This window comes from Theropithecus gelada, chromosome 18, assembly GCF_003255815.1.
Source record: "Theropithecus gelada isolate Dixy chromosome 18, Tgel_1.0, whole genome shotgun sequence".
Classification (NCBI taxonomy): Eukaryota; Metazoa; Chordata; class Mammalia; order Primates; family Cercopithecidae; genus Theropithecus; species Theropithecus gelada.
The window spans coordinates 71,718,550-71,745,385 of record NC_037686.1 but is presented as its reverse complement, the minus strand read 5'-3'; the positions used below and the strand labels follow the sequence as shown (position 1 = coordinate 71,745,385).

Below are 26,836 nucleotides of genomic sequence, written 5' to 3'. Positions count from 1 at the left end.
TACCTTCAGACATCCTTGTATTTAGTAACACATACTTGGGCTGTCAATGTTTCAAATCGCTTCATGATTTTGTTTCAAGACTCTCATGTCGGGTCTTTCTTGCCGTTCTTCCACATCTATCAACCTCTAGTCCTTTTCACCTCTTTAATCATCTCGTTTCCTCGACTCTTTTCTTTACAACCTCCCTATCTCTTACTGTGCATCCCCCACAGGCATGCTGTGATTCAGTCCTCCCTTCTCAGATGCTCACGTTCAGTGTTCTCCTGAGTTCAGTTAGCCTTCTCATTCACATTGTCCTGTTTTATTCTTAAGCTTTTATTCTTACATTCTTGAGAAATTTATTCCATTTTGATTCTTGTGTTTTTAAATGTCTGATTTACGGTGTTCTTTCCTAAGTACCATCGTTTGGTTAGTTATATTTAAATCAGGCTTGTTGCATTGTTATAGAATTACTTTGCATTGAGGTTTTTCCTTTCCCTGTTTTTAGAAATTTTTTATCAATTGAAAATGTGCTTCTCACTTATCTGTTTTCTTCTGTTGATAACTACATTTGCCCAGGCACGATGGCTCTCGTGTCTATAATCCCAACACTTCAGGAGGCTGAGGCAGGAGGACTGCGTGAGCCTAGGAGTTTGAGGCTGCAACGAGTTATGATCACACCACTGCACTCTAGCCTGGGTGAGACAGCAAAATGGGTTCCTTCCTCTATTCATAATAATAAGAGCTGTTTTTCTTGAATCTGTACAAATAGGAAATCCTATTCCAAGGATGGGAGGTGGAATTTGTTTCTTAATCCAAGAGTGCCTTCTTCTACAGGCACAATGAAGTTCAATGTCTTCAGTGAACAGCATCCTTTTGGGGTGGTGTGGACTGACTCTTCTGATTGCTATTATCATGTTTCAGAAAGGTCAACTTTGTCTTTTTCTTCCTAATTAAGCCTCCGAGAGCCACCAACTCTTTACCAGTGCCCCTTGCCCCTGTACATTCCCCCAAGGTCACTTCCAATCTGTACTTCTCCACAAGTCCCTTCAATGTCCCATCGCTTTGCTTACCCAATTCATTCACAGGATGCATTATCCTACTTAGGAATCCTTTTTCTTCTGAATGCAAAACCTACATGATATCAGCATCCCAAGACAACCTCCTTCTGCTGCACCATCCTGGCTCTGGAGCTAACTGTGTTATTCTGGATATTTTCCCCACTTACAGTAAACTGAAGTTCACAGTATTTTCTGTCTCACATTTCTGCTAAACATGAGCTACAGATTACACTCTCTACTCTCATAGTTAGCCTGTATGATTTTGGAAGGCTATGTAGTATGTAACAAAATTAAGTGGCCACCATTATCCTAAGGGAATCAGAACTTATGAATGAATCTTTTAAAAATATATTTATCATTTCTCTTCTAAGCTGAAGATCCTTCAATGGCTTCTTCCGGTCAAGCCTGGATATCTTTCTAGTCCTATACGACCCAGCCCTTGTCACACCTGCATACTGAGCCATATGCTTCCCTTTGAACCAGGTTTTTCAGCCAACCCGCACTTGCTCTCTGACTTCCTTGTACTTCCACACGTTGTCTAGCAAACATTTCCAACTTTTCAAAGTCATGAGCAATATAAATTAGAGAAAAGAGTAAGAAAAGGAAAGGAAGAAAGCAAATAATATTTCAAATTCTTAATAGTGGCTACATAAATAACTTTTCATTTATCATACTAAGGGTACCTTTTTGTAACATTTATTCTCATATGTTGTCTTTAATAAGAACACACTGTTTTCATAACAACTACTTTTGTTAAAAAAAAAAAGATATGAGTTTATTTCAGAATTCATTGCATGATACTTATCACCAGGACATGCTTCCTCCTCTGTCCCTCCATGAACATCTTATGCATGCTTGTATGCAGCACCTATGGAAATAGGCAGCTGCAAAAGGCCCAGAGCACCACAGGACTGTAATGACCTCACAGTGCCCGCACTTCACATTCCCAGAGTTTGCTCACTAACTGTCGCATTATATAAGCTCTGAAAATGCTTTTTCAAGTGATGACAACTGCTTGCCAATAACTGCATGTGACCAAGAGTGAAATAAAAGATGAATTCACCAACAAAAGTATTTTTAAAATAACTGCAGCAATTACAAATAACCTATAGTCATGTACTAAAATCCCTTACTATAAAGCATTTATAATATCAGCTATAAGCTGTTAAAATAAAGAGTTACTGAGTCTCTCAAGCCCTATTAGTCAGGGGCAAAGTTCTTCCAGCTTTAACAAAACTCTATAATAATATAAAGTGTGTGGCATGAAATATACACATGTGTATAAAGAAACATAACATGCACATACAGACTCACAGACATACATACAAACACCCACCCAACTCAGACAGTAAAAAGCCAGACATGATGTGGATATTATGGTATACCAACTATTCAGTCAAAATGAAAATAAATTACTTCATTTAACTGATTCACAATATTTTAGGAGATAAAGATCTTATTAGTAACTATGCTAAAAAATTCCAAAAACTGTACTAAATGTATCCCAAAGACATATTAAATATGGGTACACTTAAGAACTTCAAACATTATATAGGTTTTCCCTTCCTAGTTTGAAACTTCTATTTGAATTTATTCTTGACTGAACTGTCTCAAAATAAAGGTTTGCTACTTTTAACTTACACAGTAACTCTATTTGTACTGAACAACAGGTTTAACTTACCCTGGTAAATGTGCCTTCAAAACTGTGAATGTCCATTTGTGGTTTCTGAGCATAAACATAAGCATTGATAGAAAAAAGGTCCTGGAATACAGAACATTTGAATTGATTATAATGTTATAATTTAGTAAAATTACTTGGAAATTTCTCATTTGCTAATTAATATTTTTCATATATTATTTACAAAAAGCGATCATTGATTTTCTTAGATTTTTGTGTCAACACTATAAATTACAATGTCAGATAAAGACAGAAACCATTTTTAAGCTTGACAGGGTGTGCCCTTGAACAGCAGGTGTGAATCAAAATCATGCAGGAGACACTCACAATAGGCAGCCCCAGGGCCCGCCGGGGGGCTCCAATGGTAGAGGTGGAGCCTGTTTAGGAATATCTTGAAGTCACCTCAAAGTGTTCAGGGGGAATTAAGGAACTATCACAATTCCTCATAAGTTTTATAAAACAGTTTAATAAATTCCTAGATCTGTTTACATGTTTTCATTCAAGCAGGCACTGATCACTATAAGCTAAGTGTGGCCTTCCTTACAGCCACAAGCAGGCACTGATCACTATAAGCTAAGCGTGGCCTTCCTTACAGCCATGAGGACGTGCTTATTCCATGTGTCTGAACCACGTGCTCATGATGCATACTTATAAAATCACATGGGAAAGCTTTCACAAAACACACATCATAGCTACTTTCATACCATTAATTTTGGAGCAGAAAAGACATAGGCTTTAGGTTGTTTCATTCATTGACTACACATAAAGGTTAAATCAGAAAGTCTCCAGAGGCGAGGCTGAGCCTGGTCTCCGCTGGAAGCCACCCCAGTGCCTCTTCTTGCTGCTGACTGTGCTCTATGCTTTTGCTGTCATAAATCACAGCCAGGAGGAGGATCATATGCTGAGTCCTGGGGAGTCCTCCTAACAAACCATCTAATTTTGGGTGGTCTTGTGACCCGCCCCGCCATGATCCTTTAAGACACAGAGTTTGCCATTTCTACAATTCTGATTTCCATTCTGTACATGTGAGTGTATAAAGTCCTGTCACGGCTGCTAAAACTCAAACAGAAAACTCCCAGACTCCCAGACATGAAGAAGCAGAGGTGAGAGATCAGGGTGACCACAGCAGCTGCAAAGTGAGAAAGAAATGGAAGCTAAGAAAGGAGAGTGCCTCAGAAGGGGCCGAATGTGTGTATGATCTCGTTCTGACACCTAACCTGTCATGCCCTAACCTATATCCACTAAAAGAATGGAACCGAGACCACCACAGCAGCTCCCTAATGCCAGAAAGGTAGAGTCTAGAGTGACTTCAGTCAAGTTAGCTACCAGTTAAAACAGAACCAAACAAAAAACCAGTACTTTCAGGAGAACATAACAGAACCCTGAATCCTGCCTCTCTACAATGAATCATTTTAAAAAATGAAGAGATGATCCAAAATTTCTAAACATATGAAGAAACAAAAACGCAAGGTCCATACCCAAGAAAGCACATAATCAGTGAAGACTAGCCCTGAGATGACCAAACATCAGAATTAAGAAGGGAGAATTTCAAAGCAGCTTTAGCACATCTGAAAGAAAAGCATGCTCCTAACGAGTAAACAAGGAGGAAATCACAACAAAGAAAGACAAAGTGTATTTAAGAACGAAGAAGCACACAGAAATTCCAAAACTGAAAAAATGCAATGTCTGCAATAAATTCTTCAGATGGGATTAACAGATTACAGACGATGGTGAATCTGAACGTGGGTCAAGAGATATGATTCCAAAGGACATAGGAAAAAATTATTTGGAACATGAATACAGTCATAGAACCATGAAGGGAATATCACAGAGTCTAACATGCATGTAACTGGGGTTCAGAATGAGTGGCCAGACAGAGAATGAAAAAACAAAAACTACTTGAAGAAACAATGACTAAAAATATGCCAAATTTATTGTCAGCCAGAAATGTACAGATTCAGGAAGCCCAGAAAACCCCTAAAAAGACAAATAAAATTTAGAAATAAAAGTCAAATTGCTAAAAAAAAAAAAAAAAAAATCTCAAAAATACCTAGAGAAAAATAACATTACACACAAGAGAAGAACTATCAAAATACCACTGATTTCTCATAAATAATGGAGTCGGAAGACAATGGAACAAAATATTTAAAGTGAGGGGTGGAGGGTGTGGAGGGCAGACTTGTCAAGCAAGAATTCAATATCCAGCAAGAATATTCTTTAAGAATACAGGTGAAATAAAGACACTGTCAGATAAATAAAATGAGAACTCCATTCCAGCAGACATCCACTAGAGGAATATCAGCAGAGGTCCTTTAGGCCGAAAAGAAACAATATCAGGCAGAAACTCATATCGTCAAGAAGGAATGGTAAGGAACAAAAGTGGTAAACATCTAAGTAAATATTTAACAAAACAAAACAAAAAAACCCAAATCCAATTTTTAATCTTAATTCCCTTAAACTATAAATAAAATGGGCCAGACCCGGTGGCTCACGCCTGTAATCCCACCACTTTGGGAGGCCAAGGCAGGCAGATCACATGAGGCCAGGAGTTTGAGACTAGCCTGGCCCTCATGGAGAAACCCCATCTCTACTAAAACTACAAAAATTAACCACACATGCTGCTGCATGTCTGTAGTCCCAGCTACTCACCAGGCTAAAGCAGGAGAACTGGTTGAACCCGGGAGGCAGAGGTTGCAGTGAGCCGAGATCGTACCACCTGCACTCCAGCCTGGGTGACAGAGCAAGACTCTGTGCCAAAAAACTATATGGGTGTGGGGGTGTGTGTATGTATATAAATAAAATGGGCTGGAACAGTTTATAATATTTGTAGATATAGTACATATTACAAAGTACAGTGAGCTCTTGAACAACATGGGTTGGAACTGTGCAGGTCCACTTATACAAGAAATTTTTTCAATAAATCTATTAGAAAACTTTTGGAGATTTGTTGATAATCTGAAAAACCTTGAAGATACATCACATAGCCTAGAAATATTTTTTAAATGTTTAAAGTTAGGTATAACACGAGAACATAAAATGTATGTAGACGTAGTCTATTGTATCACTTACTACTATAAAATATACACAAATCTATTACAAAAAGTTAAAAGTAAAATAAAACCTAAACACACATGTCATGACAACATCTGCAGCTGAGTGACTTGCAAATTGATCCTGAAGATGCAGTATCAAACCCTAACTGCACAGAACTAAGTGCAGTACACACTGTGCTCCCGGAAACGTGTCGCAGCCCCTCCTGCTGTTGCTGTGGGGAATGAGTGCGAGGGTCCGCTGGAAATGCGGTGTGGCACCATTGACCTCTGCGTGAGCCATCTCCGCTCCAGGACCCCATGCATCTGTGTGAGCCGTCTCCGCTCCACGACCCCGTGCATCTGTGTGAGCCGTCTCCGCTCCAGGACCCCGTGCATCTGTGTGAGCCGTCTCCAATCCAGGACCCTATGCATCACAGTACCGAGTGCTCGCTCATGGCGCTCACATATTTTCCATCGTGTTTAGCATAATACCATGGTGTGAACCTTGAATAACACCACAGGACCCATAAGAAGTGCCTCTAGTGATGCTGGATGGAAATGTTCTCAAAAAGTAGACAAAAGTCATGACATTACAAGAAAAAGCTGAGTTGCTCAGCATGTGTGGTGGATTAAAGTCTGCAGCTATGGCTGCCCACCATTTCAGACAGACAGTGCACCTTGTAAACAGGTGATGTCAACTTGTGCCATCAATAAATTCAGTACTGTACTATAAGTGTATTTTCTGTTCAGTATGATTTTCTTAATACTATTTTCTTTTTTCTAGCTTACTTTATTGTAAGGATACAGTATATAATACATATGACATCCAAAATATGTGTTAATCAACTGTTTAGCTTATCAGCAAGGTTTCCAGTGAACAGCAGGCTATTAACAGTTAAATTTGGGGGCAGTTAAAAGTTTACACACAGATTTTTGACTTCATGGGGGATTGGCACCCTTGACCCCTGTATTGTTCAAGGGGACTGTATAGTACAAAGCGTGAGTGGGGGAAATAGGTCTATTCAAGGACAAAATTCTTTTTTTTTTTTTTTTTTAAATGGAGTCTTGCTCTGTCACCTAGGCTGGAGTACAGCAGCAAGATCTTGGCTCACTGCAATCTCTGCCTCCCGGGTTCAAGTGATTCTCTGGTCTCAGCCTCCTGAGTAGCTGGGATGACAGGTGCATGCCACCATGCCCAGCTAATTTTTATATTTTTATTAGAGACGGGGTTTCACCATGTTGGTCAGGCTGGTCTCGAACTCCTGACCTTGTGATCCGCCCACCTCAGCCTCCCAAAGTGCTGGGATTACAGGCATGAGCCACCGTGCCTGGTCTCAAGGACGAAATTATTATATTTTATGTGAAGTGGTATAATTTTCACAATACACTTTTAGTTAAAGGCATATTGCAAACTCTAAAGGCATACTGTAACTAGTTAAAAACTCTAGTTAAAGGCATATTTTAGTTAAGAGCATACTGCAAACTAAAAAAAAAAGTGCTAAAAAGTCAAGAGATAAAATAGTATTCCAAAAATATTCAATTACGGTAATACTGAAGAAAGATCTAAAGGAAGACGAGAAGCCGAGGTGCACTTGAAGGCCTTAAGGGATAACAGAAAGAAACTAACAGAGAAAGATTAGAAAAAGAGAGAAGAAAGTACTCATCTACCAAGGTCTCCAAAAAGCACACTTGGATAAGATCAGTCGAAAGTTATAAAATAATTATTCTTAGAAGGATTATTTAGTGTAATTATAGGCAAAACAGGGGAATAGAGGTAATGTTCTTTACTTATGGGATAATGAAGGAATTTCCAATTGATAGACTGCTTTTTCCATGTAAGTTAAGACCAACTGGTCTTACCGGTGAAGGAAAACACAGTTGGATCAGAAATTAAAGGAGAGTGGAAAAGTCTGAAAGCACTGTCATCAATAAGAGGAACCACAGTTGATTATAACTCCTAACAAGGATTACAGGGAGCACTGAGGGCCGAGCTAAAACTGGTAACCATCAATTTGTATTTCCCAATCTTGCCCTGTATTCTGAGGGATGCAGAACAATTCATTTTCCACTCTTACTTGCTTTTTTAAAATTTCATCAACTATATATATTTCTAAGAGTTTTTATTTTCCGCATGATCCTTTCTCATAGCTTGTTTTATTTAGGTTGTTAGCAACATACTCTCAGATTTCTTAAAGTATATTAGACATTTGAATTTATTCTCTTCTGTTCCTGAACATCTACTTCCTCTGGGCTCGGCTTTTCATTTGTATCGGGCTTTCTCTTCCCTGTTGATTCTACACACGCATTCCAATAATCCTTTCAAACAAGGGGTAGCATGGCTAAAGGGCGTCCTCATGTTTTCTACACAGGACTCTTCCTGCCAGATCTCTTCTTAAAGGGACTGGAGAGTTGTATGTCACGCTCAATCACCTAAAAAAAATCTTTAACAGAGAAGATTCGATCATCTAAAATTGATACTGTCTTTTTCATTTCTAGAAGAATATTTACTGTTTTTCTGTTGACATTTCATTCATTTTTATATTTTAATCTATGTGAGTCATTAACATACAAATTTGTAAATTGCTTTGAGTTCCTTGAAGAATGCACGTGAGATAACTGATGCTAATAAAACAGGTAATTATGACAACAATTCTAAAGGGAGCATCCTGTTCTCAGGGCAGCACAGTCCTCTGAGAGCTGCTGGTTTTGTGCACTCCATGCAGCAGCAGCACAGGGGAAATCAGACACTCAACAGAAGACAAAATGAAGAAATGGCTCGGCAGAGACCACCTTCCATCTTTCTTCCCATTTCCTTTGAAAAATAGAACTTCGGAGCTGTAGATGGGTAGGCGGCTTCTCACTTAAAGGACGCATTTCTCAGCCTTCTTTGCAGCTGGTTAGGACCATATAACTGATTCTGGCCAGCAGAGCATGTGAAAGGACATGTGCCCCTCTGAGTCCAAGTACTCACCAGGCCCTTCCTTCCCCTCCCCTGTGGGGCAGTGTGGCGGTGGGGCAGCCACTGGAACCCACCCTGCAAAACCACATATCACGTATCAGCAGAGATCAGCCTTTGACCACCCACCTGGGCTGTTGTGAGGGTGAAAATCTGTTTTGATTCAAGGTGTGTCAGTCACATTTCAGTACAGGAAACAGAAGCCATCCTAGACCATGTAGCAGACAGTGATTTCATACACAGAACAAGATGCTTCTCAAATCAATGAAAGGATGAAGCTCAGGACTGAAGCTCCAAAGCTACTCTCAGAATGCTACCAAAATATCCATCCAAGGAAAGCACCACGGCAAGGAACACATCTGAGACACATGGTTTGGAGACCACGATGCACACAGTGCACTCCCACCCAAGCCCTAAAGCTGGAGAGCAGGAGCAGGAGCTCAGACCCCTGAGAACACCTGTCAGCAGAGAACACACAGGCAGAAAGATTCCTCCTCCTCACTCCTGCCTTACAAGCTCTGCGAAAGTACATTCAACGTGAAAGCGAATTCACACACCTTTCAAGAAACTGTGAAAAATACGTGCAGGCTAGTTTCCAGATTTCTAAAGAACAGAGGCTGCAGGAAGGGTGGACTAAAGGTTGAACATACTAGGTTACCACAGTGCAACTGTTACAGTAGCTTAGACTATGTATTAACTGTTAATAGCAAAAATTTATTTTCAATTAAGCTGGTTTACACAAAAAGAAATATTCTCTAGTAACTTGAGAATTATGAAACTTCTACTAGAATGTTTAATAAGCAGTCAAATGATTCCAGCAATAAGGCAAGTCTGAGAATCACTCATCATTTGAATATGACACTGTCACAGTAATTTCCAAAACATGAAACTTTCATACCTCAAACTACCTTTTGATACATGAAAATAAAAAACAGGCTGGCAAGCTCATTTCTACACACACATCAGCATTTAGAGTAATGCACTTCATCTAGTATAGTAGACATCAAATGACTGAATAAATGGCACAATAATGAGAATGTCATTCGAAGCTTTTCACGATAATTTAAAAACCATTCTGAGGTTTTCAATAATGGAGGAAAGCCTCTGCTGTGAGGTCAAGGGCAACATTTGTTCGCATTACTTAAAGGTCATTAAAATACATCCTTAATCATAACATGTGGTTCATTTCAAATAAAATTGCCTTTCGTTCAATAAAACTAATTAAATGTAAATGGTATTGTTTACTGCTATATGGATCTTTTGAAATAAATCAGCATGTCATGATTTATTGAAAATTACTGTGGCCTTGTGGTTGTTAATAAATTTGTTTGATCACAAAAGCCAGAAACATATTTCCCAAATGTCTACAACGCCTGAAAACTGTGCCTCTAGACAGCTATGAAGCCACAAGAAACCGCACCTGCCATTACAGGCTCTGAAGCACAGCTATTATTACATGACTCTTCGAAACTTTAATCCTCTGATCATATTAAGTTCCTGAAAATATAACAGAATTGACGAAGGTTATTCTTGGCTGTGTCCTCAGCTCCTCCAGATGAGTTCTTAGGTCTCTAAGTTTACTTAGCCTGGCTGTCACCACGGACACAGTCTGACGTGACACAACTCGGACACAACACACAGCTCACAACACAGAAGACCCTCCGATCTACACCACGAGAGACACAAACGCCAGAACGAGGGACGGTTACGGGCATAAGCTATTACATGAAACACTCAATTGCCTTGCCTGTATCCATAATGAAATCAGAGCTTTCCTCTCTCAGGAAAAAAGATCTATACCTAACATGCCAAGTTATGTGAAGCTAGAATTTAAAATTGATTAATGAATCAGATATTCAGTTGAACTTCCTTTTTTCCTAGGATATACTGCTTTTTGGTGGTCTGGTCACAGCAAAAATTAAAATGTTTTCATTTTGCCATATAGTTATGTCACTAAAATTCTTAATCAGACTCTGTATCAAAGTGTACTGGCCACAAAAATTTAAAAGTTGCATTGTATGAATTGTTTAATTCTGTAAATATTTTTGAATTTATATATGTATATATCTGTCACTAATAAAAATAAAGAAAACATCCTATAATATTGAAGAAAATAAAATGTCACTTCCTGTAATCATGGCAAAGAGCACTACTCAAAGTTATAGATAACAGTATGAAAAACTGTAACTACTTCATTAAGGTGTGATTTACTGCAATAAACTGCACGTTTAAAGTGTACCGTTTTGTTTTGATATATGTGTATGCCTGTGATCATCACCACCTCATGATACTGAATATTTCCATTATTCACAAAAGTGCCCCCATTCCCCCTTGCAGCCCGCCTATCCCTGCACTGCTAACCTCTATCACCTGCTGATTGTTTGTACAGAATTGTATGTTAATGGAATCATACACCAATATTCTTGCTTGGCTGGATTTTTTGGCTTTCTGTTTTTTCAGACAAATATTTTCTAACATAGTGTTTTGATTCTGTACTTTCTTTTCTACTACCCTTAGCAAAATTAAATCTGCTAGAAAAATATCATTTAGTGTTACTTGCTCCCAAGCTGGCTACTGCCAGTGACCCTAGAATCCTTGGAAGGCTCTTCAGGAGGAGGACCCAGAGGGTGGGGCTTTCGTCCAAGTGTTACAGTCAACCAAAATCCCCTCCAGTCGTTTAAGGACTCATATTATCCGCACTTTAGTTCTGCAGAGATTACTTGAGGATGTATACAAGAAAAAGGAGGACACAAGGAGGAAATATGTAACCATGAAACAGTAGCACTAACCCAGCAATCAGTTCCAATTACATTAGAAAGTCCATAGATTGCAAGAATGTCTCTGTGATAAAACTTACCTTAACAAATAGTATGAGAATAATAAGCTAGATGTCAAGTAATAAGATAATAGAACAGATTTATTTCACAACATAAAAAAAAAGAAAAGCAAGTTGAAAACCCTGGGAAGCACAGCAAGGATGGGAAAGGGCTGAGGAGGGAAATGATGACACAGAAGATGCAGGCTGGAGTGAGGCATGACTCTGCTCAGCTCATAACATGAAATAAAAAAATAAAATAAAATAAAGAACCTACTTAACTCTAAAACAATTCTTTAGCCACACATACTAAGTGACATGATTCAACTTCCCTCTCCTAGGTCTCTGTGCATCAGACAGAACTGTAGGAACTATTTTAATAATTAGAATACTGTAAATGCAAATTACTTGGCTCTCACCTTTCAATTCCAGCTACTGACAAACATTTAAAAGTGGTTAAAATGATAAATGAATATTGGTGGGCAAACAGCCTCCTGGCACAAGACAAAGCCTATAAATGCATAAATAAAAACATATAAACAGTAAAAGAAAACATATAACTATTTACCTAAATAAGATTTGAAATATTTACATGGCAAAGATATTATAAGGCCAGAAGTTAAGAAACAGATTGGAGAACATATTTGCAATGTGTACTGGGTAAAGTTATGGAGAAACAGACACGCTCATACCCTGATGTTGAAAAGTTAGAATTGTATAACCATTTGGGGACAATATTAAATTTGTGAAAAAATAAAAAAACTAACAAAACAGTTCTTCAGTGAATGGTACTGATGCACCTAACAGCTTTTTTTTCTTTTTAACTTTAATTAAACTAAAAAAAAAAACCTCCCCCCAAAAATGGTAATCAGATTTTATATGTAAAGCAGGAATTATTTTAAAACTAATTATTTAAAATATAATCATGAGTAGAAATAGTCTAAGCATAAAACCAAAAAGCAGAAACCATTTAAAAAATATTGGTAGGTCACATTACATAAACACACTGAACTTTTATATGGGCAACAGAAACTATAAACGAAAGTATTTAGAAAAATTGGAAAATAAAAAGTTATTAACAAACTTTACATACAAAGAACTTTAAAAACACACAGTAGAAAACTAAGCAGATAACATGAACAGACTTAGAAAATAAAAATATGAGAAATATACTTTCTTAGGTAAGAATTATCTTCAACCTCACACATTAAAATCTAACCAAATGTAAATTTAAATGGGATACCATTGTTACAGTTATCAGATTAGAAAACAGTGAAAGATTAATTGATTAATTAATACACAGTAGATAAGTTGCATAGTCTTCTGAAGAGCATTTTGGCCAAATAACCAAAATTCTTGAAATATGCTTATTTTTTTAATCTAGAATTTCAAAATAACTTTTAAATTCACCAATATCAGGCCAGTTACAGAAGCTATAATTTATCAGAAACTATGCAGCTAATAAAACACTTGCAAGGACACACAATTTCTAACATGAAAGGATGACCCATAGCATATTCTTGAATAAAGATTCTACTGGAAAAAACAGTACTATACAGCATTATCCAACCATGCAAGAACATGGCTCGGGGAAGGTACTGTCAGAAAGGATTTATACCAAAATGCTCATGAGAGCCACCGCAGACTGGCAGGGGTTTTCTATTTTGTGATTTATGTATTATTTTCAATGCACACGTTACTATCAGAATCAGGACTCAAAACTGACATCCACCTCTTTTTTAAAGGGAAGCCCCCAGAGAGGGCAGGAACATCTAGAGATGGCAGAAGGGCCAGCATTCAGGCTCTCGGCAGGGCGGTCACAAGCCTCCCAGCAGGGAGATCCCCACCAACAAGCAATTTCTCAATAAACAAATACATGTTTGTTTGTTTGTTTTAGTTTAACCATAATTTGAAATGTCACATAGTTTGTTTCATCCACAAGTAACTTAATATTTTTCATTAAAAATTAATCAAGGGCTTCTACAAGCAATGTTGTGGTAACTAATATGAGACTTGCCCTCCCATGAAAACAACTGGAAAATGAACAATATTTATAAAATATCTATTTTCAGACACTAGATACAGTGCCCCAGGGAGAAGAGAAACAAAGCCATGTGCCCCACATAAGCCCAGGTAAAGAGACTGACCACTTCACAGGGCAGAAGCCAGGCAGAGGGAGGCAGCTATTCCGAATTTAGGAGACTGAGACCAGAATTCAGGGAAACTGACAGCCAGCATTTGCAAAATACTCAAAAAGGGGCAAGGAAGAAAAAGAACTGCAGAAATATGCAGAGTGTTCTACCTAAGTGTTACTGAATGTGCGTACACACAGCATACAGGGTAAGAGTGTGTCTGGCCAAAGGAGAACCACAGACTTCCAGCCTCAACCACCCACAGAGACTACAGAGTTGGAGAGAGTTGAGTTTTGACTAGTCAGAGTTCAGAGGCACCTGTGAACCAGCAAGGATTTCAGCAGATATCAGAAGGATCCCAGCAGGATCATGCTGTAGCAATCGGATTAATTAGCATTCCAATAAAGGAGCCTCTAGGCCTCTAACAAAGTCTAAGAACAAGCCTTGAAGACATCAAGTTGACCCACAAGTTGCTGAACTAATTTAATAAAGATCAAGATGCTTTAAAGATAGAAATGAAAATCTCAGACATTAAATATAACACTTACATACTCAGCATACAATAAAAAATTACCAGACACGGAAAGAAGCAGGAAAGTATGGGTCTATAACGAGGGCCAAAAAATTTAAATAGAAACATACCCAAAAGTGACAGAGATAAAGGAGTTAACACACATGGAATTCAGCATTATAAACCATGGAAATAGTCCAATGAAGCTATATACATAGTAGGAAAGAACAGAAAAGGTATTTAAACAAAAATGAGAGAAACATATGGAACATCCAGAGATTACAACACTGGGAATAACAAAATTCATTGGGTGGGCTTAACAGAAGACTAGATACTAAAAAAGATAAATGTTAGTGAATTTAATGACAGAGTAACAGATACTATCGAAATTGAGTTACAGAAGGAAAAAAAAGGCTGAGAAAAAGAGTAAGAGCATCAGTGGCATGTGGGAATCTGAGTACTTGATATTCCCATGTCATTGAAGTTCTTACTCTTTTTTCATATGAGTAGTTAGACTAACTTACTTGATATTAGTAGTTAGACTAATTTTGTTGGTCATGTCTCAGAGGGGTTTGGGCAGAAAGATAAGAAAAATAAAGGCTGAAAATCTTGAAACTGGATAAAAACCATGAAACTCCAGATACAAGAAGCCCAACAAACCCAAGTAAGGCAAATCAAAACACATCATACTTAAATTCCTGAAAGCCAGTCAGAACAGGAAAGGCTTTCAAAATACCCACAGAAAAAGGCACAGAGGATAAAGAAGTCAGGCTAAGAATGCCTGTAAGCGTCTTTTCAGGACTATGGATGCCATAAGATGAAATAAAAGCTCTGAAAGGCAAAGATAAAAAAGACTGTCAAATGAAAACTTCAAGACATCCTTCAAAAGTGAAGGCAAAATAGGCCCCATATGATGGCTCACACCCGTAACCCCCGATTTTGGGAGGCCGAGGTGGGCGGATCATCTGAGGTCAGGAGTTCAAGACCAGCCTGGCCAATATGGTGAAACCCTGTCTCTACTTAAAAAAAAATACAAAATTTAGCCAGGCGTGGTGGTGGCACGTGCCTATAATCCCAGCTACTCGGGAGGCTGAGGCAGGAGAACTGCTTAAACCCGGGAGGTGGAGGCTGCAGTGAGTCGAGATTGCGCCACTGCACTTAAGCCTCTGTGACAGAGTCTCGCTCTGTCTCAAAAAAAAAAAAAGAAAGAAAGAAAGAAAAAGGCAAAATAAAGACAATTTTCAAACAAACAAAAATTGACAGACTTCTGCTAGAAGTCTCTAGCAGACTTCACTACAAGACTCATTGAAAGAAGTTCTTAGAGCTAAAGGAAATTGGCAGTAAATGGAAACTTGGATCAACACACAGGAAAGAGAAGTTCCAGAATAGGTAAACACATGGGTGAACAGAAAATACTGTTTTCATTTTTTACTATCTTTAAAATATGCTTGACAACTTTAAACAAAACAAAAACAGTAATGCACTGTGTGGCTAATAATACGCAGAAGTAAGACAGATGACACAAATACAAAGGATGGGAAGGAAGTCATGGACATCTACTGTGCATGACTCTTACACTGTAAGTGACATGGAGAACGACTGTGATAAGTTAAAAACACACTGGAAACATGATAATGACACAAAACAGAACTAACGCACATAGCTAATTAGCTAACAATGGTAACTAAATGGAAACATAACACACCACCAAAAGATGAAGAAAAGAAAGAAATGGGATAAATCGAACCTAAGGAGTCAAAGGACTGACTTCAGCCCAACCACATTAATGATTACAGTAAATGTACACAACAAAAATGCAGCAATTCTCAGAATAAAAAAAGCAGTACCTACTTTTATTACATTAAGAAACTTTAAAATCAAAGAAAAATATATATAAAACTAAAACTAATGGAAGATATACCATGTAAATGCTAATTTTAAAAAAGCTGGAATTACTATAATAGTAAAGAACAAAATAGATGTCTCAACAAAGAATATTACCAGGAATAATGAAAAAGGGCATATTCAAGAAAACATAATAATTGTGAATGTGTATGAACCCAGTAACAGTGCTTCAATAGAGATAAGGAAACAAGTAACAGAGCCAAAAGGAGAACTCGTTCAATCTACAGAAGGTATGGGATCTTAAAAGTTTTCTTCAGTAATTCAGAGAACGAATGGTAGAAAACAACTATAAAACTTTTTAAACAAGTTTCCATTAGCTTGACCTAATGAACATTTACAGAACATCCAGACAATAGCAGAACAAACATTATTTTTAAGCTCACATGGAATACTGACCCAGAGAGTTCATACGCTGGGCCATATCACAAGTTTCAATACATATGAAAGGACTGAAATAGAACAGAATATGTTCCGTGACCATAAGATAATTAAATAACAATAAATTACCAGACATTGGGAAAATCCCCAACTATTTATCAAATAACAATGTATTTCCAAATAATCAAGGGATAAAAAGAAGAAATCATGAAGGAATTAGAAAATATTTTTAACTAAATGAAAATGATTTTTTAACTAAATTATTAACTATTGTTAACTAAATAAATCACAATTTGTGTGACATAGGTAAACAATGCTTGGAAACAGGTTTATAGCTCTGAAAGTTTATAAATAGAAAACGGTAAGTTATAAAATCAAAGGTCTAACTTCCACCTTACAGAGGAAGAAACAAAAAAAATTATACATAAACTATGAAGAATGAAGGAAATAAAGAGCAGAAATTAATACCACAGAAAATGAACAAACAATAAAGATAATCAATGAAACCAAAAACGAGTTCTTTAAAATGATCGATAAAACAGAGACAAACTATCAATATTGGGAGTGAAAGAAGGAATCCTAAAATGGCTAAAAATAATGGAATATTATGAACTTTATGCCATTAATGTTGTCAACTTACATGAAATGAACCAATTCTCTGAAAAACACAAATTTCCAATGAAGAGAAAACCTGATTAACTCTGTACCAAAGAAATTCAATTCACAATCAAGTGCTTTCCCAAAAAGTAATCTCTAGGATCACAGTTCCAAAAGCGAGTTTGTTCAACATTTAAAAAATAAGTAATACCAATTTTATGCCAACTATTTGAAAAATTACAGGAGGCAAAGAGACTCCCAACTTATTATAAGGCCAGCTTACCCCTAGATATCAAACTAAAGACATTAAACAAAGGCAATACAGATCCATATCTTTCGTGAACATCAGCACAAAACATCCTTAACAAAATGTCAGCATATCAAATACTGTGACATAATAAAAAGACATGCAGTATGACTACTAGGTGAGGTTTATGCCAGTAACACAAGACTGGTGTAACACATATGAAATCAGTCCACATACCATCATATTAATAGATAAAGGAGAAAATCCGTATGATCATCCCTACAGATGCAGAAAAGCTTTGGAAAAATCTAACACCCATTCATGATAAAACCTCTCAGCAAACTAAGACTAGAAAGAACTTCCTCACCCTGACAGGCACTCCCTGAACAAGCTGCAGCTAGCATTATCCACCAAGGCAGAATGCTTTTGCTCCCAGACTGTCAACAGGACACATCACCAAAGAGGACAAGCAGATGGCAAACAAGCACACGAAACAATGTTCAACACAACCAGCCATCACAGAAACGCAAACTGAAACCACAATAGGGTATCACTGCACACATCCGTCAGAATGACTACAATAAAAACTGGTGACAACACTGAAGGCGGCAAGGACACAGAGAAACCAGGTCACTCATCCGGTGCTGGTGACGACAGCCAATGGCACGGCCACTCTGGAAAACTGTTTGGCAGCTCCTTTGAAAGCCACACTGTGTGATCCAGGAACTGCCGCATGCACACACTCCCCAGCCCCATCCTCAGGTGAGGAGGTGCTGCTCGCTGACATATGACTTCACGACGTAATAGCTGCCTGGTTGACTCTACCCACCACCAAGCAGGTAAAAGGTAGCTGTCAACAGCCCAGCCTCTCCAATCTGCTCATCTGTTGGTCCAGTAGAACCTACCTTCCCTCATTCACTAACCATGAAAAAATGTAAGTTGTAATAACTCTAAACATATAAATTATGCATAGTATCCTAGAGAATTTAAGTAAACAATCACAGAACACTGAAAATTAAAAACCCATGAGAACAAATCATCTGAGTAGCATCTCGCTGCCTGGCTTTGACTGAGAAGCCTGACCCAGAGAAGCAGCTTGGACGATTTTCAAACAGAGCTCCTGACCTGAAGGCTAATGAAGCCCATGTGATGTACAGGGAGAAAATAAAAGAAAGAAAAACACTTTTATGTGCCTAAGTAGGTGAAAATTTAAAACAGGATATTCATTTGTGAGTATCTGGTTTCACTGATTTGAAAGATTCTACACACACGAGCATGTATGTACTTTTTAATTGGCAAACACCAATACAAAATCACAAAGGAGAGGAACAAACAGCCAAATAAGAAATAAAAATTTCTGGCTGGGTGTGATGGCTCAAACCTGTAATTCCAGCACTTTGAAAGACCAAGGTGAGAGGATTGCTTGAGGCCAGGAGTTCAAGACCAGCCTGGGCAACATAGCAAGACCCCCATCTCTACAAAAAGAAAACTAAGAACTGACTGGGCGTGGTGGTGTGCACCTGTACTCCCATCTACTCAGGAGGCTGTGGAGAGAGCGTCACTTGAGCCCAGGAGTTTGTGGCTCAGTGAGCTATGATCACGTTACTGTATTTCAGTCCGGGCAAAAGAGTGACAACCTGTCACATAAAAAATAAAATAAATTGAAAAAGAAAAAAGACATTAAGAGGAGGAGGCAGAAGAAGGGGAGAGGGGCAAGGAGAGGAAGGACGGGGAGGAAGGTGAGCAGAAGGAGAAAGAAAACCTAAGTGTCAAGGAAAATTCACAATTACCTAAAACTGATTATGTGCTAAGACATCACAGAAATTACTTTGGCATAATTCTTCAATGAACCTTCATGAGGAATAAAGAAATTATAAAACAAATTCTCAATGCATTAAATAAATTAGCTGGTATAAACAGAAATATGCGTGAAACCTAGGAACTACCACTAAAGATAAAAGGATGGAGTAGTCTTGATGCTGCTCACCCCCAGAGCCGGCAGCCGTTGCGTGCAGCTCACTGCCACCTTCAGCTTCCAGTCAGTTTCACCATCCAGTTGATCAGTTCGAATAAAACACGAACCTTGGAAGTAGAAAATAAAAATTTACCACTCTTGAATTGTGTTACAGAAGGTTTTTCCTGAGCTACAAGTGCCATCAAAGAGTAATTCCAGGGCACAGTAGGACAAATAAATAACAACCTAGATATTCCCAGGAACAAAAATCCTTAAAAACCTTTATTTTACACAATGTTCCTTGATTCACAAAACAAGTTTCATGAAAAGATGTAGGCCATTACATTCTTTTAAATCACTCATTTCCTATTTGCTGCTCTTGCCTATTAGGTTTAACATTAATCAGTCTTCTATTTTAGAAAAACTGCATTGATCATTTCTACTTTCAATGTATGTTCTGATAATAACAAAATAACAAACACACAAAAATATCCAAGAGTGTATGGTATTATCTTGCTAATAAAATATCAGATTTACCATCATAAAAAATGTTCAATCATAAAAGCACAACTACAATGCTAAGACCAAGGTAATTGTTATCATATGCCCACAGGCCTATCCAGTTTCAAACGTGCTAAGATAATCTATAAAGAAAATCCATTACTCTGGCCATGCTATCATCCCACTTCTCAGAGACTATTCTAACGATGGAATAGCAAAAGCACAAAATGACATACACACAAAGCCGCTCCCTGCAGCATTATTTATAGTAACAGAAGACTGTTGTGAAACAAAGGGGAACAAACAGAGGACTAGCTGAATAAAACAGAGCACATACGGCAATAGAGAGAGAGAAGAAAGTAAAGCAAACAAGATGACCTCGATACACTGACATGGAAAGATCTCTAGGATATAGACTGTGAAATGAAGAAAGCAAGGTGCTGGACATTATATATAGAAAAATACATTATAATTAAGAACAAGGGAGGGAGGAGAATTTGTGTATGTCCATACATATCTCTATGCATGTATAACTATATACATACATGTTCATCTTTGTGTGGATATGTATCTATGTGTGTATCTGTGTGTGTGCATGTATATGTGAGTGTGCATGCATGGCTAACTTGTGTGTGTGCAAGCGTATCTGTGTGCACACATGCATGTGTATATATGTATTTGTGTGTGCTTGCGTGTATGTTTGTGTACATGCGTATCTGTATATAATATGCATGTATAGCTGTGAACAAGCACCTGAGGATCTGTGTGTTTCTCTGTGTGTGCATACTGGTGTGTGAACATATCTGTGCACACACGTGTACCTATGTACGCATGCAAGCATATCTGTGTGAGGGATGTGAGGGCATGCAAATCTGTGTTTCTATGTGTGCTCCTCTATCTGTGAATGTATTTGTATGCATGCAAATGCTTCTGTGTGTGTGCACATATATCTGTGTGTGCATGTATGTGTGTGTAATACCTATAGAGGGAGGAAGGGAACAGGAATAGATGCTAAGACTTCTGAATATATCTTATACTGTTCACTTTAAAATCAGATACATTTTATATAATTAAAAAGCCAAATTACAGCAAACTTTTAAAAAAATCCTAAAAAATAAAAAGCAGCGTATAAAACATAATTCACAGTTTAATCACAGTGAGAATTCATCCAGGTGACTTCTGAGGTTTCAGAATTTTTTTTTTTTTTTTTTTTTTGGGACAGAGTCTAGCTCTGTCGCCAGGCTGGAGTGCAGTGGCGCAATCTCGGCTCACTGCAACCTCCACTTCCCGGGTTCAAGCGATTCTCCTGCCTCAGCCTTCCAAGTAGCTGGGACTACAGGTGCGTGCCACCACGCCCAGCTAATTTTTTTGTATTTTTAGTAGAGACGGGTTTTCACCATGTTGGCCAGGATGGTCTCGATCTCTTGACCTCGTGATCCACCCGCCACAGCCTCCCAAAGTGCTGGGATTACAGGCGTGAGTCACCACGCCCAGCCTGGTGGAGAACGTTATACTGGGAAGATCGGTTGATAGCACCTGTATCTATTCATCACTAAAAGACAGACATGCATACATCTGCCTACAGTTACAAACAGGACTACACAGAAGCACTGCTGTAGTATTCTTTCACCAAAAAAATGAAAAGCTAAAAGAAAACTGAAAATGAGTATGGTCAACCCTTTAGATCCACCTACCAGTTAACAAAAACACAAGAAATAAAGAAATGTATTAATAATATAGTTGTTTTGTGTATGCACTCACACAAATCTAGAATATCAGATATTCTCTATGTCCAATAACCCTGTTTTTTCAACAAATAAAAAAACAAAGATAAGGAATTGTTGTAGATGAAAACAGATTTGAGAGATACCTGTAACAAGTGCAAGAGAAGGGCCCTCGCATCCTGACTAGAACAGATCAACTGTAAGAAGAGGTGTGTGAGACAATCAGAAACCGGGAGACTCACCAAGTGTTCATCTAAGAAATTCTTGTTCAATAGTTTATGGTATGATAATGGAATTGTGGTTGTAATTTGTAAATGCTGAATTTGTTAATGCAATCGAATTATACACAGGATTTTATCCAAATGAGACATACGGATGAAACAAGTCTGGTTATTTAAAGAGACGTTTTCCAGGGGACAATGGTGATGCAGCAGTCCATTACACTATGGCTTCATGCAGTGAAAATTCCTATAATAAAGTTTAAGATCCAATTTAAAAAATAGAAAATGAATAAAAACTTTAAGGGAATTTTATTTCCAGAAGGATAGAGCAGATGTACTCTTTCCTAGTCTTCCTAAATAAAGCAAAAAAATGCTGAACATTAAATTTTTTAAAATGATGATGATTCTAGAAAAGCAGGAAAAGTGCAGTCCAGCTCAAGTCCTCGGGTATCAAGAAAGGACAGTGGTGATTTCCTGTTTTCATCTTGCCCTTTTTATCTCAGACTAGCAACTGAAGAACCTGGTCACCCATAAATGCCAACAGGTCTTTACTTCATGACTATCATAGTCCCACGAAGATTTTCTTTAAAGATACAGGCAAGATTATTCTAAAATGTGTATAGAAAGGCAAAATTGTTTAAAAGAGCTAAAAGTTGTTTAGAAGAGCTAAAAAAAAGTGGGCGGGGGGTAAAGGAAGAAAAACTGGGAGAAATCAGCCCACCAGATTATAAGACTTTTCAGACAGCTGCAGTAACCAAGATTGTTTGATACTGGAGAAGGAACAGAAACACAGATCAATGGAACAAAATAAAGAACCCAGAGAGTCCCCCCAACATCCAAGTATGGCAACTAATTTTGATGCATTCACCAAAGTAATTTATGGAGAATAGAATCTTCACTATAAATGACGCTAGAGCATTTGGATATACATAGCCCAACAACCCCAAAGCCTTGACCTAAACCTTACATCTTATACAGTAATTAACTCAAAATAGATCACAGATCTCAACGTAAAACTTTTCGGACAAAAAAAAAGCCACCACAAGAAGAAATCCGCAGGGCATATGGCTGGAAGATGAGTTCCTAAACAGGACATCAAATGCATAACCCATTAAAAAAAATCAATTGGACTTTGATAAAATTAAATACTTTGAATATGTAAAGATCTTTGCAGAAGATGAAAAGACAAACTACAAACTAGTAGAAAATATTTGTAAGCTGCGTATCTGACCAAAGGACGCCTACGTAGAATATATAAGGAACTCTCAATATCAATAGTTTAAAAAAAAATCCAATTAGAAAAGGGGCCAAAGACATGAAGAGACACTTTCCTAGAGTCCTGAGGATGGCAAACACACAGCAAGAACCTGCTCGACGTCACAGCCACAACGGAGCGGCACGTGCAAACCACGAGGAAGCACCGCTACACATACCACCAAACATCAGCCAGATATGGCAAAACTAGATGTCCCAGGCATTGCTGGTGGGAATGTAAAACAAAAACGTAACTCTGGAAAAGGGTTAGTCAGTCTTAAAATAAGCATATAATTACCATAAAAACCAGCAACCCCACTCCTGGACATCGATCTGGAGAAATAAAAACTTATGTCCACAAAAAAGCTGTACATAATTGTTCAAAGCAGTTTTATTTATAACAAAAACCTGTAAACAACAAAAAACTCCAACCAACAATGATGAATGGTTTAAAACATGCTGTGGTACATCCATCCATGAAATCCTAGTTAGCAGCAGAAAAGGAACAAACTGTTGACTTATACAACAACTTGGATGGATCTCAAGGGTGCTGTGCTAAGTAGAAAAAGAGTCTCTAAGCCAGGTGCAGTGGCTCATGCCTGTAATCACAGCACTTTGGGAAGCCAAGGCAGATCACGAGGTCAGGAGCTCGAGACCAGCCTGAACCAGCCTGGTGAAACCCCGTCTCTACTAAAAATATAAAAATTAGCCGGGTGTGGGGGCATGCACCTGTAATCCCAGCTACTCAGGAGGCTGAGGCAGGAGAATCGCTTGAACCCAGGAGGCGGAAGTTGCAGTAAGCTGAGATCGCGCCATAGGCCTCCAGCCTGGGTGACAGAGTGAGACTCTGTCTCAAAAAAAAAAAAAGAGTCTCTGAAGGTCATGAATGGTTTATTTCATTTATATAACATTCCAGAAATGACAAATGTATAGAAATGGAGAACAAATTCATGGTTACCCAGGGTGAAGGTTGTTGGAAGCAGAGGGATGGCTGAGCCCACAGGGCTAGTGTGAGGGAGATCCTCAGGGTGGTGCAACAGTTCTGCACCTTGACTGCATTGGTGGTGACAGGAACCCACACCCAAGATGAAATAACACAGCCTTACGTGCGCACACTGTACCAGTGTCAACATCCTGGTCTGATATTCTACTACAGGTAAGTTGTCAACCACTGGAGGAATCTGGGTGAAGGGGACACACAGGGTCTCCCTGTACTATCTCTGCAACTTCCCAGGAGTCATTAATTATTTCAATGTAAAACATATTTTTTAAAAAGGTGTTGTTCACTCTAGGAGTAAGTTTTAAATGGCAAATTAAAGCTCTCAATTTAGGTTGCTAATACAACTGCAATCTATCTTTCCTATTACTATGTATCTATATAACTCAATTATACTGGTATAAAAATATTCACATTTGACAAGTGAATTGCTTCATAACACCCTTTCTCAAACATGAACAGTCTTAAATTTTGGAAATGAACAAAATTTCAACAGTGCTAATATACTACAATGGTACTGAAGCAACAATCAGATTTAAATAATATGTAGATTTTTAAAAATAGATTTTTAATAAAAAAGCCCTATGAAGTTTCAAATATTTCAAATATACTTTCAAATCTTGAATTTTAATTCTGTTTTTAAGTAACAAAGTTACTTAACATTATAGGCAGAAGGTTGCATCAGTTAGACTAAACGAAATATGCTTATTGGCAAAGAATCTTTCATGTACAACTTGAGAAAACCTAGAAAGATTCTGAAGCATACCATGTATAGCTGCACAGCACAGCCACGGCAAAAACAAGAAACCAGGGAAGAAAATGGTTTTTCCTCCAAGTTTTGAAAGCCAAGATTCAGGCAATAAGTACTATGTGTTCTAGTGACTACAACTTAACAGACTGAATAAATTCGGGGTCACAATCAGGTAAGGTCTAGTTTTCAGAACTCAGTATTATACTGGCTAATGCTTATAATCAAGCAGCTCAGCAGACCAACTAATCTGACATGCAGGAGAGAGACCTCTGACACTACACTGGACCAGAAGGGGGTCTTCACACACCAGCCTTTCCAGCAACTGATGGAAATGTTTAAACTCAGAAACGACAATTCCAACACAATCTAAAATTTGATTCCGGAAACCTAAAAAATATGTTAAGATGCTTTCCCAAACAAATTCTACAGAATGGCATAAAAATCATGTTATAAACCCAGAGATTAAAAATCTGTTTTAAAAACACATTTAGATTAAATAAATATCAACCTAAAAGTATGACTCAAACATCTGGTGTTTGCAATAAAGAGATAAATAAAGCAAGTAACTGGACTTAACCTCGAAGTATTGCACTACAGGAAGCACACTGTAACACCTATTTCAACACCTACAGAGGAGGAGACTCATCTCAGTTGTTCTTGGCTCCCACTGCCATTCTAGGAGAATATCAGTGTTTGCTCCCATTCATCAATTTCATTCAGAATCACACGAGGAATCGATGCCACCCAGGCCCAGGGTGGCTCTGGGGAGTTTCTGACATGAGCTTGTGCTCATCCGACAGAGCCAGTGCATGAAAGTTACTGGCCGGTTGTAGCTCCTCCCTACCTTGGCAGCCAAGGTCAGCCATAGCAGAGCTCCTGGCCTTTCCCTCTGTCCAGAGCAAGAGAGTCTGAGCTCAGTCAGCTTGCAAGTGATTACCAGAGCAAAACGGAAGCATTAAATAAAAGGTTCTTACACAGTAACAGTAATGACAGTATGACTTTAAGTACTGGGGAGTCGTAAGGCAATTTTGTAACTTTGCTGGAAGTCATAAGATAACTTTGTAATTTACTGTTAGAAGGAAAAAATAGGTGAACGGCCTTTCAAAGTTCCTCACTGCTTAGAGGTCGCAGCCATGTAGCAAACAGCCTAAAACTTCTGATTGTGGTCATTTCTAAGTCATTCAGCATTCAGGAAACATTTTTCCCACAGAAATGACTAAGCTTTTATAGATCTAATAAAGTCCGATGAAGATCACCTAATGCATAAAGCAGCTGAAATACTATGATACAGTGGTCAAAATAATTCAAAATGGCTAAACTAATACTATTAAGTACTCATAATTAAAACAACAAATATATAACTAAATAATGGTTAAGAAAAGGTATGTTAAGGAAAGGTTTACTTTTATCTTGAAGAAAGTAAACGAAGACTCGATGAAGATTTTACAGGAAATGTCCAGAAACACTCCGTGGGAACGCGAGTCCAGAAACTCTGTGTGAAGACTCGTGACTTTCACACAGTCCAGCACAGGTGACACACAGCATGCTCTCACATATTTCACCAGTATTTACTGAACACCTACTATACTGAAAGCATTACTCTGGCTACCAAGTTTCCTACTGACCTTAACAGTGTTAGGTGACAGTCTAACAAGTAAAGACAGGCAAACAAATGTGAAAGAGAAAATAAGAGGTTCTAGAAGGACCTATTAATAGTATGGGGTTGATCATACAAATAGCCCAGCCTCAGAAATCACCAAGAGAACTCACTGTTCACCATTTGGAAGACAGGGAAAGTCCCATTCCAGAGACAGGTGGAAGCCCCTGAGGGACCTGTCATGGGAAAACGCCTCCACCGCACAGGAAGTAGGTGACCAACAGCCTGTATCAGGTCTTCTCAAAGTCTCAACACGGCAGGACGCTGCCTCCGCAAATATGTTACCTCTGCAAGCATAATGCTCTTTTCTGTCAGGAACCTCAAAGGCCAAAGGTCAAGATCAGAGAGAACAGCAAGGCGGAGAGGAAGAGAGAGGAGGACAGGGAAAATGTGGCAAGGAGAAGAATGAGGCATGGGAGAGATTTAATTCAAGCACACACACTGGGGGCTTGGCTCATTTAGAAAATACCTCCCAAAGACTGTCAG

At 38.3% G+C, this 26,836-nt stretch overlaps 1 protein-coding gene across 1 annotated transcript in view; it reads right to left on the bottom strand.

Annotated features, from left to right (window-relative positions):
- Positions 1 to 26,836, bottom strand: part of ATP9B (ATPase phospholipid transporting 9B (putative)) — a 269,119-nt gene that overhangs the window by 150,862 nt on the left and 91,421 nt on the right. The window contains exons 8-9 of the mRNA XM_025365036.1: positions 19,279 to 19,373; positions 2,722 to 2,802 (exon numbers count right to left, since the gene is read on the bottom strand). Of these exons, the coding sequence (XP_025220821.1) occupies positions 2,722 to 2,802; positions 19,279 to 19,373 (176 nt within the window). The remainder of the gene's footprint in view (positions 1 to 2,721; positions 2,803 to 19,278; positions 19,374 to 26,836) is intronic.